Below are 14,791 nucleotides of genomic sequence, written 5' to 3'. Positions count from 1 at the left end.
GCCACGTCATTTTGAACGGATTGAAGCTGGACATGATTGCATTGCTGTGTATGTGGGCCGCATACTGTGACACTTACTAGAAAAGGAAATGAGGCCTACTAGGGAAATGCGAATATCATGATGGGCTGGAGCATAGGTAGAAGGAGGTGAATTAACTACACATGGTCACGGTTGTTTCCCGCCAAGCAATCTTTAATACGTAACAAACTTTTTGTTTTGTGAGAATATAGCAATATATTGGATTACTATCATTGTTAGGCAAGTAAAAATCCTGAAGGCATAAATAAGAATACCAAAGATTTTTATGTTTATTTTTCCTTTGTGAAATTTTATTTCCAGTCTAAGACTGTGACAATAGAGCTGCTGTTTTAGTCAGGGTTTGGCTTTGTCACTCCCCTCTTTAATGTCGTGTTATACGCAGCCTGTCACTTTGACTCCCTTCGGTTGAAGTAAACAGAAGACTAATAGTGCTATATGTCTGAGGTAATGAAGTGACGAGTAGCAAAAGGAAAGCAAGTAAAAGATATTAGATACACAAATCAATGGCAATTACAAGTAATACTGCAGGCTCACTGAGAGGGCAAATGTTACTCTAATCATTTAGATCTCGATTTACTTTTAATGTCGTCGGTATTTAGCAAAAGGAAAGCGTTGGATGGAGTTGTTATCAATAACTCCCCATTTGTGTAGCTGTGAAAACACAGAGAATATAAGTTAAAATTAAAACTCATTAGAATAAAGGGCAGTGTCTTAAGAGAGAGGCTAAAACGGCCCTCAGTTTGTCACCTGGTGAATAGATGTATGCAAATGGAGTAGTTAACTGTCTAATTACTTTGCATATTTTTCTACTGATAAATGGTTGCTTGGCTCAGAGTTTGAGAGTACAGTTTTAGAGGTCTACTTTTGAAAATTTATCCCAGGTAGTTTGTTAAAAGTATTGGCTTTAGCTGGAAATTATTTTAGTAAATTCCCTTTTTATGCTGTATTTAAAGAATCAAAAATAGTGCAGATGGCTTAGATACCTCCAATTATGGGTAAACTATTATAATGAAATGTATATTTTTTCTGTGGAGAGTTTAATGTAATTTTTTTTCTGACCATTTATCCTCTTCGTTTAAGTTTCCCCCTAGACACTACGGTTACATTATTGCTTGTAGTCATTATTGCTTTCTGAGGGAACTGAAACAATAGCACCAAGCTGCCAGCGTTGCAGGAGCTTGTCAAAATAGCAACATACTTTACATTACCCAAGTGATGTGCATTTAATTGGCTACAAGCATGCCTTACCCACTGTACGAAGGTGGCTACAAGTTGTGAGCCGCTATATCAGCAAGCTGAATCATGGCCACAGTACAGTCACTCACATAACATATATTCCTTCTGTACAGAACACACATGCCCTTTTTTCTGTTCTCTCGTTAAGGGCTAGAAATGATGTGAATCTGCTGAGTGAACCTTTTTTGCCTAAGAAAATTATGTGTCTGTCCTAATTGTGTGTAGGGTTATGCGTGGGTTTGGTAAAACCTATTACTTTTTCCTCAGGAGAGATCCTGAAGTAAGTTAGGGGTAGGAAGGGTTATTTACGTATTTTGCCTAACTCAGCACTGACTAAATAAAAATATAGATCACAGCTTTTACAAACAACTAAAAATTTAAGCTGAGACTTTTATAGAACGCCAATTTGCAAAGAATTCAGCGAGGCACCTCCCAAGAAAGTGTCATTGGTTGGGCATGCTGATCAACCAGCTACTCAAAGCGCATATTAGAGATCGCAGTCTGCAGACTGATATATGCATGTTGCATGTAACGTGAGGGAAGTGAGAATGAAATGCTTGTATTCATTATCTATTGTCATTATCTACAAAGTCAAATAGATTCTAGCATAACTCATTTTGAAGGTGTAAGTAAGTGATCAGTGCAGAATTAAATCTGATATCCAAATAGAGGGGTATCAAAATAACAATGAGCTTGAAAAGAGTCTATTTAAAGGCTACAAGAAAAATTGTTAAGAGCAAGCTAAGGTATAAAGGAAGAAAACACCCTAAAAATCTAGACAATTAACCTAAAGGCTATTTAAAAATCAGTGTGTTGGATGTGTTTATGTATATGTGTACCTCTTAGGGTAAAATCCATATGACATAAGCACAGGCATACACACAGTAACATTTTTTGATTGACTAAAGAATTTTTTCAAATTAAGGAATGTTGCCATGCAGCAAGGAGTCGACTGGCGTTTTCAAAGGTATCAACGAAGGGAGTTTCTCCAGCTCCACTGCAAATTAATGGGCATTGAACAGTCCGTTACCTCCAGAATTCCCTGAAACTTAGATGCAAATGTAGCACTAGAAAAGATTCACATGGGAAGAAAGAAGGGCAAAGAGGGGATATGAAGATATAGACATGAATTTACATGTTCACTTTTGTCCAATCAGAAGCAAAAAAAAAGGAAGGAAAGAATGAAGTAAGTAAAGGAAATAATTAAATAACAGAAATAGTAAAGAAAGAGTAGTAGTATTCCATTGAATGTATCAGTCTAAAATGAATAACAAGAAGTTACATTTTTAAGATACGTTAGGGCCTTGTTAAGGCAATTTAAGCTTTTGTGGCCCAAACGTGGAACTCATCGATGTTCAAGTTATCAAAGCCAGGGTTCAGAAGTCTCAGAATACCTATGCAGGACCAACAAATATAACATGATACGCACATGAGACTACCCTTCGGCCATGGCAGCTGAAGGCTATACAATATAATCTGGGATTTGTAAAGTGGCACTCAGTGATTGCATTTAGACAACTGACTCCTGCCCTAAGTAACTCAAGAAAGATAGCAGTAGACTTGTTCTGGTGAGGATGCTTTTAAGGAAATGGCGCATGAAATCATGGAGACACAGATGCAGATATACCGTGAGTCCAAGCCGGTCTGACTTCTAGAATCTGTTGACTTCAGCAGAAGTTGGATCAGATCCCAAAATGATAAAAGCGACAACTATGTTTGAAGATTTGAAAGTTCCTAATATAGTGTTTCTTATGTAAGATGAATTTTAAGAATTAAGGGCCTGTAAGCCTAACCTCTGTTCCGAAGAAACTGATAAACAGCTTAATTAAACAGAGACTAGCACAGCACTTGGATAAATGTAGCTTGGTAGGGTCAGACAAGCATAGTTTATGTAATGGAGGATCACATCTCTATAAATGGCTCCGAGATTTATAGTCCCTGATTTTTGGAGCATAAAAGGCAATGAAATCAACAGTTTGCCTCTTCCTTTCTTCCTTATCCATTCGAAGAGCTCTTAGCCTATCATTCTGAAACGATATTATTTTAAGAACCACTTGATAAATGACAGGGATATGGGACACGCTGCCCTCTTCTTCCCCCATGACGTGGGCAAATATTATGCTACTTATGATGAGATCATATCTTTAGGCCGCTTCATGTTATTTCACTCATCTGTTAAATTTTACAGGGGGTTAAGCTGAAAAATATTAGCCATTGAGAACATGGATGCAAGTTTCAGATGCTCTAATGCTTACTTATATTTACAACTAAGTAATGTTGGAAGCTAAGGCCTCTTCGTCAGCTGCAAGTAAGATTAACTCAGCAGGCAGCAGTCAATGACAGTAATACACAGGTATCTAATTAACAAGGGTAGCCTGTAAATAAAGCATCAGGAAAGTGGCTGTCAATCATGCCTCCATCCTTGAAACCATACTCTCCAGTTGCCCTAGAGCACTGTTTCATCAACAGCTCCTGCAGCATTCTGGAAAAGCCATCAAGTTTGGTCACCTTTGAACCCGGAGAAGCACGTTTCAGATTCTCACGGGAGAAGCCCTGCCAGCATCCACAGAGTTTTTATGAGAGGGATCTAGCCTCTAGCACTCCTTAATCGCTGCTGTAGCATCCTAAATACAGCAAGGCAGCTGACAACCACCTAACTCATGCTCTGATGTTTTGGACTGGAATTTGGAAAATAGAGTTGAAAGTGCTTACTAATTGGTAGGATTCCTGGATGGATATATATACCACCATAGTGGAGCAAAATTCAGTGACAAGCACACTATTTGACTGCTTGGTTTTTGTCCTTATTTTATTTTGCTTTCTCTCTTATTGAAAACATAATGAATTTCCTTCAGAAACTGCACAGTGGCGGTAAGTCTTGTAGAACCACTCCAGCTTATTTTGAGGATAGGCAGAAACACTTGCAAATGACTTAACCTTTGACAACTCAGTGTTATTTATGTTATTGACGAAAGGGGGGATGTTGAAGAGAAACAGACATTATTGCATGTTAGATATGCTTAAGGCATTCAAATTGAAAATCAGAGGGGATTTGGGAAGCCTTATGAATGACTAAAATGAAGATTTAATGTAGATACATTGTTTTCATGGACGACAGTATAATGAGGAACTGGAAAGTACTGAGATTTTAGTTTGGCTCTAAAGTAGTATTTTAATGAAGGATTTGTTACTGAATGTGTCCTTAATTGTTTTCTTTTCTTTCCATTGTTGCGATTTCAGACGATCATTCTCGAGTGAGACTGCAGCCCATTGAAGGAGAAACAAACTCCGATTACATCAATGGAAATTATATTGATGTGCGTATATTGATATAGTCAACAAAATTAACATTGTGTTCAATCAAAGAGGCAGCTCTTATTATTCTCGCATGTTGTTCTTAATTTGTAATAGATATCATAGTTAGTATAAGCTGCTAGACATTGTTGGGAAGTACTGTCACAGGAGGCTAGCTGTACGCTAACAGAAAAAAAAAAAAGCCTCAAAGTTTTTGTCAGTAAGCAAGCAAATGAAAGGAGTGATTTCCTCAAACTACCACTACACTGAAACCTTGCATGTATCACTGTATGGCTACTTTGCCTGCCGGTGCTTATATGGACTAGCAAAATGTTATTTTCACTTTCTGTCAACAACTTGGCATCATTCCACATTTAAAAGAAAGCTGTTTGCATATTAATGTGACAAAACTCTGTAATGCCTAATGCAGAGATTTGCAATCTCTTGTCATCTCTGCGCTTTTAAGTCGCCTTCAAAGTATATTCTGCAGCTGTTAACCAGTACTTCTAATGCAAGCAAGACATTTCATTAAATATGTAGGCTGTTTAATTATTGAAGATGGCTTCTTTGTTCATTCTGCATCATGTTAACTTAATGTTTTACATTAGAATAAATTCTTTAAGAGATGGTGTGGTTTTGGTTGAAAGAATGAATTCTAAAGTAGAATTGAAAACCATTAGAAAGGCAATACTATCTAAAGCCAGAATAGGGATAACAAAGGTAATAATTTTATTATCTACATGCAGCGTTAGATGTTAGGCTAAGTAAAACAACTGTTGCTTCATAAGAAACAGGTCTGCTAAAGATTTCTTGTTCAGTAGTGATATCTTCGAAATAGGGTGTCACAGTTCTTGGTTCAAATGTAATCACCCAATATGAGAAAAGAAGGTAACAGATATTTTTCTCAGAATTTGGAGGAAATAGAGCTGTACAAGAAAGGTGGGCTTATTTCAGTTGCAATAATAGTCTGAAAATATCTCCTTCTACTGATGTTTATTAGCGTGTTCAACAACCATTAAGTTAAGCTTAGATTGCTTTTTAGTCCCTTACTGCCTGAAAAAATAGCATGTTTGCCAAGAGGTAAAGGCACAAGTGGAAATATGTTTGTTTAGGACTCTCACTACACTCTGAAGGGAGTAATTTCTCTCATAAAAGGAGAGAGAGAGTTCATGTTGAAGAGTTAGATTTGAATTCACTTCCAAACTTCCCCAACATACACAATTGTTTGGACTGATGGTTCTCATTTTAGCCTATTAGTATGTCACTGAGCTCTGATTTGGATTTGACTCTAAAATTTTACAATAAATGAGGAAGGAAGATTTGGAGCATATGGTCTCATTTAAAATGCTTATAGGATAGCTTCATAGCAGTCTTTTTTGCTTATGGAAATACAAAAGGACGGAGAGAATATGGCCCTGAAAGAAACAATGAATGAGAAAAAAATCTCACCTTCATCCGTAATCCTCAGGAGATGGCTTCAGTGCAAAGCATGGAGAGCTGCAGTCATCTTCAAAAGACACTCATCCATAAAACACAGCATTTTTTGTTAATAGTCTTGCTAGTCAGGTTTCCTTTGGAAATGCTTGTTTTTCTGTTACAGAAGCAGCTGTGATGTTTCTCTTGCATGCGATGATTAGTACAGTTGCCTTGTTGTCAGAATAAACATGTTAATATGGGAATGGCACCATCACAAACACGATGAAATTTTCTTGGATAAAAGAGGAAAGGCAAGGGTTGTGCTGTATTTTTCCCCATGCCTCATTGTGCTGTGAAGCTGAATCATTTAATCCAAGCAGCTAGGGATATTTGATAACTTGTAGGAGGAAAAATGCAGCTCTACAGCTATCTAAAGGCTTCTCAGTTCATAGACTCCTAAATTTTGCTTCAGTGGCACATAAAGGAATAAATTCTGTAATTCGTGTTAGCTTTTCTGTAATATTCAAGGTGTCTTCAATTGTTTTCAGTCTTTCCTACCCAGCATCTCCACAGGTCCTTTTGCTCCCTTGTAAAGAAATTGCCATGGTGAGCTACACCTTTAAACTCTTACTTTTGATGACTGGCACTGCAACCTAACCAGTATTGAAAATTTAATACTGGTAACTGGATTTATCAGCATAGTGGTGCATCTGGTGATCTGAACCTTTGGTGACATTCCCATCGCATTAGAAAGTCAAATACGGTATAAATGGTATTGTTCCCTATTGGCTTCCTATTCAATGTTAAGAATCCATAGAGTATTAGTCTTTATTGCACAGCTAGCTTGTGATTAAATAGCTCTTCTCTTTAGAGAAACATAGAATTGTTTTATGTTCTTCCTATTTATAGATGAACAAGAGTATTCATACCGAATCATTTAATCATGGAATTACCCTCCCTTTTACTGTTCAGAAATAGTTCTTAAACTAATCACAGAGGGCCGAGTGGACATCCTCCCACACTTCCCCCATCCGAATGCAAATCTAGCATTCTTTAACTGTTAAAAAAGGGACTGGCTTCGCACTCAGTAGCAATAGCTTGGAGGTATATCTCTGCCTCCATGAGCATCTGATGCTATTAGCTGCAAGTGCTAGAGAAGATTTCATACTGTTCATTTTCAGCAGAGCAAACAAGGGACTTACAGGACTTATTACCTCTGTCCCCTGATGTACAAGGCTGGAACTTAAGCATCTTGCAGAAAAATGCATTTGCTTCTTGTTCCCCTTTTCCCTAACCCTTCCCCCACTGGAAAGAACAACTTTTGCATCTAATATGTTGCCTTTATTGTTGTGATTTTTACTTTAGATGAAATTTCACTGAAAGCAACATGGCCAAGGTGCACATTGCTTATAATTTTTCCCATTTGTTTTAGGGTTATCATAGGCCGAATCACTACATTGCTACACAAGGTAAGTTTGTTACCCTTTCTTTTTGGCTATGTCTACCTAAGAGGCTTTATACACTAAGTAGTTGTTTGGATTACAGTTTATACTCTTTAATAAGCATTTTTGCCACAGTCAATATCCATGGCAGAGTAAATTCAATCAGATAAAAGCAAGCAAGTTGAACTGCCATTATCTGATTTTCAGGTATGTCATGTAAGTTGTCCTTTACCCTTTTACTCAAATAGCTTTTTGGGTGGAAAATCAAAATATGCCCTTTTTTGACAGAAGTCACTCCATACCTTACTCATGAAAAAGATGTCAGGGTAATAATAAACTCAGTAAACTTTTCAGGGGGACAATGGTGACATGAAAATGTGTTTTCTTATTGATTAATGACAACTAGACTTCAGACTACAAAACATTTTAGTTTGCAAGTTTTAGTAGAGGACCCAAAATCACATTATATTTGCAGAGGGATTTCTCAGGGGGCTCTGGAGAGAGATTTCTACAGGCTGTCTTCTAGAGGCTGCAAGAACCTCTTCCTTTTGTCAGTACACAAATAAGTTTTCAGTTTTCGCTTGTCTTCAGAGACATAATTGGCCTGTTTTGACACAGTTCTTATTTATTTTTTGGTCAAGTTCAGAACTGGAACGGACAAGAAAGATAAGTCTTCTGCAGCTGGTTAATCATAATATTGAACAATTTGGCAGTGTCCTGCCTATATTTGCATAGCATACGCGTGAAAGTTTGATTGCCCCTCCACTGCTGGGAGGGATTCTTCTCTGTAGTAGGTAATCTATAGCAGAGCTCCCTCGATTTGCCAGGAGATCTGAAGAAGTTGTCTAGTTCCATTATTTCAACGCGTGCCCAGTCTTTTAAGAGCACCAGCTGGGGTATTGAGACTAATATACTGAGAATAATACGTATTTATTGGATTTAGAGGGCATATATACTTTTTAGTGATACTTTATCAAGACAGAGAAAAAGTTGGCCGTGTCAAATAAGAGCTCTTACTGTGACTGAAATTTCCCCCTAACTGACCCAGTGCCTGCAGCCACCAGCCCCCACTTTTACCAGTGGGAGTCTGTGTATCACTGCTTTTCTAAATTTCAGCTCTCTGGCTCTCTGACTAATGTCAGTTGGCACCCAGATGAGGTGCTACTTTCTATCAGATAAACAGTGGGGCAGGACACAGCTTATTTCTAAAACTGCCTCACCACTGTAGATTTTAGAATTTTAGAATTTGAGATGTTCAAATCTGAGCCATTTAAATGTGCTTCATCTTCCACTTCTGCTACCCACCACTCTTTTTACAGATGAGCCAGAGAGGAAAACTGGGATGAGAGGAGAGTATTTGCTTGATTCACTTTGGGCTTTTACGCTCTCCTCTTCTGAGAAGAAATGGATTGTTTGATTTAACCTTTAGCTGATGGTGCTATTGCTTTTCACTTTTATTTGAATCCTAAAATGGAAAGATACACAGATACATTTGGCATTTTATTTACAGTTTGTAATACAGTTGTTTTCTCCAAGACATTAACCAGAAGATCTTTCTGGCAGCTCCCTGGGATACACAGGAGATTGCTGTCTGAGGCAACTTCACATATGGCTTTTTCACCCATCAGTATATGAGTAGCAAATACCAAGCTTGAGGATTTTATTCCTTGGGCCTTTAAAGCCAAATATTGGGTGCGATAGTGAACTGAAAGTCAAAGTACCGGATTCACCAGCAAGCCCAACAGTTTTTTTGCCCCAGTTTTTCTCTAAAATTATGTCAAGAGGTATCTAGTCCAGGAGAAAAATAAGGGGAGTAGAAACAAATCATCTTCCAAGACATAAAGGATGTATGGCTGTGCCAGCTGCCATTGCTTAGGGCCGGTCTCATCCATTTCTTCTGTGTAGGTGCATCTGAGAGCGCATGGGGAGGCCTAACTGCTCCCACAGTGCAATGAGCCTGAAATGGACTCTCCAAATAATAAAATAAAATCCTTTAAAAAATGGGCAGACAGCTTGCTGCAAATTCAAAATTAATCCGGCTGTGAGTTTTTTGATGGATAACATCTTTAACATCTTATTTCTAAGGCCAGTTGGTTTTGTAGCTCCATTTTGGAAAAAAAGCAAAGCACTGATCTCAAGAGGTTTGGGGTCTCTCTCTGGCTCTGTCCATGGCCTGATGAAGAATCGTGAGTTTCATTCCCTTCCTTTGTCTAGGCTTTCCCACCTGTAGAACAAGGTTAAAATTACTCCTCTGTGTTTGAAAGTTGTCTGAAATGTCCTGATAGATGCAGCTGCGTAACGGCTAGTGAGTGTTGTTTTCCAGTATCCCAGCCATCTGACAAAGCCTTTGCACGGTAGTAACCGTCCCAGTAACCGTCCCCGTCTGTATCTTTCACAAAAGTGATAAAGTAACTAGGAATACTCTCTAGAACTCCTTCAAGGCTCCATGTTAACTGCAAACAGAAAGGCATCTGTTTTGTGTGCCAAACAGTCTATGTTTCTGTGTGTCTTCCTCCCTTGTAAGCCTGTCATGAGTCAAGGCTTGCACCTATAGCCAAGTCTCACTCTGTTTTAGGACACATTTTCATGTAGGTACGTATAAGCACGTCAATGCAGCACAGCAGTTCAAGCTGCATGTTTGATGCCCTTAATGTCTACTTTGCATCAGTCTTTAAATAACTTTTCCTATCCTCCCTCTTCACCTGCACCCCAAATTTTGCGCACATGCCCATTGTTCTTTGAAGGAAAACACCATTACAATGCGTCATCACAGGAAAGTTGCTGACTCATTACAATGAGTCAGTTTTCAATCTCTGAGGAGTTAGTATGACTGATATTAAATTGTCCTATGTTCATCTTAAGGTGTATTCGACATATCAAGTGGTAATGAGCAAATATAATTGTTTGAAGTGAAAAAGTGGCAAATTTAATCAATTTGTAATAGACCACCAATCTGCTTTTAACAGAGCTGGGAGTTGCATAATTACCTGTTTATTAAAGTGTTACTATGTTGCATACTAACCAGATTTTGACATGTAGACTGGCATCTTCCACCTTGGCTTTCATAGCATCCTGCTGCTCCTTTGAATAAGAAGGAGATACATTTTTTTAAAAGACTTAGCAAATGGAGTCTCTTTCAACTAATAATCAAAACAAAATTTTGCTTCTATTTTAAGAATAATACATTAAAAGTGTGCAATTTGAGTTAGAAAATATTATCATAATTTTTCCTTTATGAGATAAGCATAATGTAACTGGTAGACTGGATTTAGAGCTAATAAAGACTTGGTGATCTACTGTAATTGACATCAACAGATGGGACACGCACCTGAGTCACCTTAATAAAAAAGAATCCCTGGGCACAAGCCAGCGCTTTGGGTTATGGAGAACCAACAAGCTGGTGCAATCTATAACTTGCTGCTTTGTTTTATTTATCCTTGTTCCTACAGATATAATTCTTTAAAATTCTTCCGTAGCAGACTATTGAGCGTTGGTACGAGCTGTTCCGTTTACCGGCAGCTAGCTTTGTTTCCAGGAGTTAGGTAATCAATGAATTTTACCTAGGTCCTTTAGTGACGGCATTGTATTAAATATCTGTACGGTGCTTAGTGTCACCCACACTGCTGGATTTTGTTATTATCGGCTGACAGTTCTTATCTTGCATGTCTCACCCTGATTGCTAAGTAGCAAAAATTAATCTTTCTGTGTATTTGCTTGTTCTCTAGCCCTTCAAGTTCATGTAGGCAACTGAGCTATGACTTAGCTTCTTCTAGCAAGTCTCTCGCAGAGGTTTTGTAATGCTTCTTCCACTGCTCTACCAGCAAGTGTATATTGTGACTGACAAATGAATGTTAATATAGCACTGCAGCATGGCTCATTGCCTTTTCCACCAGGGCTGGTTTTCAAGCAGATCAGTCAGGTGTTAAACAGCAGATACTCACGTGCAAACTGCATGTCATTGTATATGAAGTACATTCATTTGTGCATCTCTGACTTTTGAGCACTCCTCATGGGTCAGACTCACCAATTCCCTCTGCTTCCTGCAGCAGATAGAGGAACTTAATCTAAGGTGTTTTATGCAAGTACTTCAAAGCATATCTTAATGACTGTAAAAAGTTACTCTTGAAAATAAAGCAGCTTTAGATGTAATAAGCCCCATGTATTTCTCCCTCTTTTTTATATATCTAATGGTAAAGCAGATAAACTGTTTCTTTTCTCACACCGTATATTGCTGATTATGGAGACATCAAGTCAAGTTTCAGGCAGGAGGAGTTTTTACGTATGAATTATAAACTTCTGGAAATAAATATTTACAATGGAAATGTTTACACGGTCTGCACTACAGCAGCATAAACCTGCCACTGTAATAACCCCTTTCATTGTCTTTCTCTTTTCTGCAAAATCCGTGTCTTTCTTCTACACACTACTGTGTATGTTGTGTGAACATTTTAATAAGGGTTTTCAGAAACAAAAATACATTTTCTTCCCAACTGAAAGTTCCCTTTCAGGCATCTGAAACAGAAGTATCGCTTTGAATAATAATACTCTTAACTTTCTTGGCATGTTTTTTGTTTTTATGTAGCGGAAAGTTGTCAGAACTACAGCAGTGTGGAAGTTCCGTGCTTATCTTTACAAAGAAACTTTTGCTGCCGTGGTTTTAGCCTCCAGATGGAAATTAGCATTTGAAATTATTGCAGAGAGAACTGAAAAACAACAGAGCAAGATAGTCTTGCACGTTTTTCAGCTTTATACATGTTGTCTTTTTTGCACAATAAAAGGTAGTCAGCCAGATTTCCTGGTGTATGTGGGATGACTGGATGTTATCCACCTGTATTAATTTTGAAGATTCAACTGTGTTTGATACCGTTCTTTACTTCCTAATCGTCAAGACACTGAAATGGTGATTGAAGCCATCTGTCTCCAGCGAAGGAGATGATAAACCTGTTCTTAAGTACTCTGTTGAATAGGCAAGTCCTTCTGAAACATGTCCTTAACCTAGTCGGCAGCAGCGGTGGCAAATGACAATGGCAAAAATTACTTTTTTTCTCACACATAAATGCATACAGGAATAATATAGTCTTTACATTTGGAAATGATTTCCCCAGATTATATTGGGAAGCCACATGGCAAATTCACCAAAGCTCTCTCTACTGTAATTTCCCAGCAAACATTGATTCCCAGCAAAATAATCCAGATTTATTATTTTTCCTATTGAAGTCTAAAAAAATCTACCCAACATTCAAGAGGGACGGGCATTCAGTTCTGTGGTGGCTACATATTTAAAAGTTGGTGCTTTACTAGTGTTGAGGCCTAAAGGAGAAAAAAATTGCAGTGTGTAGTGAAAACCGGTAACTGTCAAGAAGTCAGCATTTGTCAACAGTTACCGCACTGTGGTACCTGAGAGTACCAGGATTTCACTCTGCCTTTTTTATCATAGGGAATTTTAGTGCTAACTCTGTGAGTTGACTGTTCAACGTTTCCATGATTTCCGTATTTTCCTGTCTTTGTCCTAATCAGCTCTGTGGCAGTTTTGCCCATATACAGAATGAAATGCCCTGTTGCTCTACATTCAATGTAGAAGGCTGTAAGTGCGGAGCTAGCATAGATAAGATAAGATAGGAAGGTGGCTTAGGATATGTTGCAGTGTGTCACTTCTCCAACTCTTTGTGAATAGACGGACTGGAGCCATGAGCATCACAGGAAAGTTGCTGATGGATCCATTACTAGACAGAGCCACGTACATTCTTCACATATGGGGGCTGCATTTTGCATAAAATCCTTCACTGCCTTTGATAAACATTTGTGAATGTTTTGAAACTACAAACAAGCTATGAAAATGATACTGAATAATTGTTTAATATTTATTTGCTAATATACGTTTCCTCATCTTGTGCAGGCCGTTCTTTCACTTGTTTCCTAATGTGGTTTGTGAAACATTTTGAAAAACTGATGATTTTTCTGTAGTCCACTGTCAAAGCCACGGGGAAGGAAAAAGCAATCCTTCAAATCTCTCTTCCTCACAAAGAAAGAGCAGTAGGAAATCAGGCATGCAGATCTTCAGAGCATTTATAGATCTGTGTCTCAAAGACAAGGTATTGGTTAAATACCTCTGTTGTGAAGTCAGTCCAGAATAGTTGTGAAAGACTTTTGCATGTCAGAGTTAAGTAGCAAGAGAAATGAGAAACTACACTAAGTGGACAAAACAGTGAATCATTTAGGCAAAAGGAAACGCCTCTAGGCTGTATTACAGAAAACAGAAGATTTTGTGAAGAGTGAAATATTTGTCCTAATTTTTAAAACACGACTATAAAATATGTGCTGCAGAGAAGTAACTTATGATCTTCCTGAAACTCAAGAGTTGAGCAAGCTGTCCTTGTGAGCCAGAGACACTTGTTAAAAAGAACATTCTCAACACGCCATTTCTCGGTTTATTTGTCGCTCAGACTCCTAATTACTGAGGTCAGGCACTACCATCCCTTTTTTTGTCCAAGGAAGATTTATGAAACATCAGCCTTTGCAAATGTACCTCACATATCTGTATTTCGGGGGGAAGCAAATTTTGAAAAGCTGATTTTTGATCATAGAGCTTCCGTCCTCGGTAAAGAGTGAGCTGTAAATTGGACTTGATGGAGAAGGCACACGGACACTTTTGATGGAGTATTGCTAAGATGCCTGTCAATCACAGTGACACCTAATGCTAAGGCAGAAGAAGGAACAGAGAAATGGAGGTTGCCAGGGTAATCAGACAGTCAAAGCATCTTTTTTTCTGTCAAGTCTGGTTTCCAGCCAGTCTTCAGCAGCCTGGAGGAAGCTTGGCAGCAGGTGTGAGAATGCTTTTTGTCTTCTGATTTTCATGAAAAACAAGGGTGCAGCACATTTACAAACAGAATGTATTTCAGAAACAAATGTATCCAGAAACGAATGTATACAAAAACAAAGTAGGCAGCTTATATTTGTCTCTTGGCCATACCCAAATCTTTGAAACCTTTCATCTTTTCTCTATTCTACATCTTTCTGTGGCAATTGAAATCTTTCCCAATGCATGTAACAGTCTGGGTGATTTTAAAGCACTGCCTTGGAAATAAAGATACAAGCTTATTAGATTAATTTATTGCCTTATGCATCTATATTTTTCCATGCAGTTGCAAATTCAGGTGCAGACTTTGTGGAGATTCCCTCTGCTGCTACTAAATCTTGTTCTGTTGCATGTATGCTCATTTGACTGTTTCTCTATAAAGCACATATCCAGTCCATATGTTAGAATGGCTTTCTTTATTTACGTTACGCATCAAATACTGTGTTCCCCATAAAATATAACAAAAAATAGAATAAAAAGGGTAAAGTCACCCTCTCCTAATTTAAGT

The 14,791-nt window shown here is 38.1% G+C and overlaps 1 protein-coding gene across 14 annotated transcripts in view; it reads left to right on the top strand.

Moving 5' to 3' along the window:
- PTPRM (protein tyrosine phosphatase receptor type M) overlaps positions 1–14,791 on the top strand; it is a 488,712-nt gene that overhangs the window by 430,217 nt on the left and 43,704 nt on the right. For all 14 annotated transcript variants that reach the window (XM_068932232.1, XM_068932230.1, XM_068932229.1 and 11 more), the window contains 2 exons: positions 4,516–4,592; positions 7,418–7,454. In XM_068932232.1, coding sequence (XP_068788333.1) covers positions 4,516–4,592; positions 7,418–7,454 — 114 coding nt within the window. The remainder of the gene's footprint in view (positions 1–4,515; positions 4,593–7,417; positions 7,455–14,791) is intronic.

The sequence above is a fragment of the Struthio camelus genome, chromosome 2, assembly GCF_040807025.1.
Source record: "Struthio camelus isolate bStrCam1 chromosome 2, bStrCam1.hap1, whole genome shotgun sequence".
Classification (NCBI taxonomy): Eukaryota; Metazoa; Chordata; class Aves; order Struthioniformes; family Struthionidae; genus Struthio; species Struthio camelus.
The sequence above is the reverse complement of the archived record's forward strand: the minus strand, read 5'-3'. Positions and strand labels throughout refer to the sequence as shown.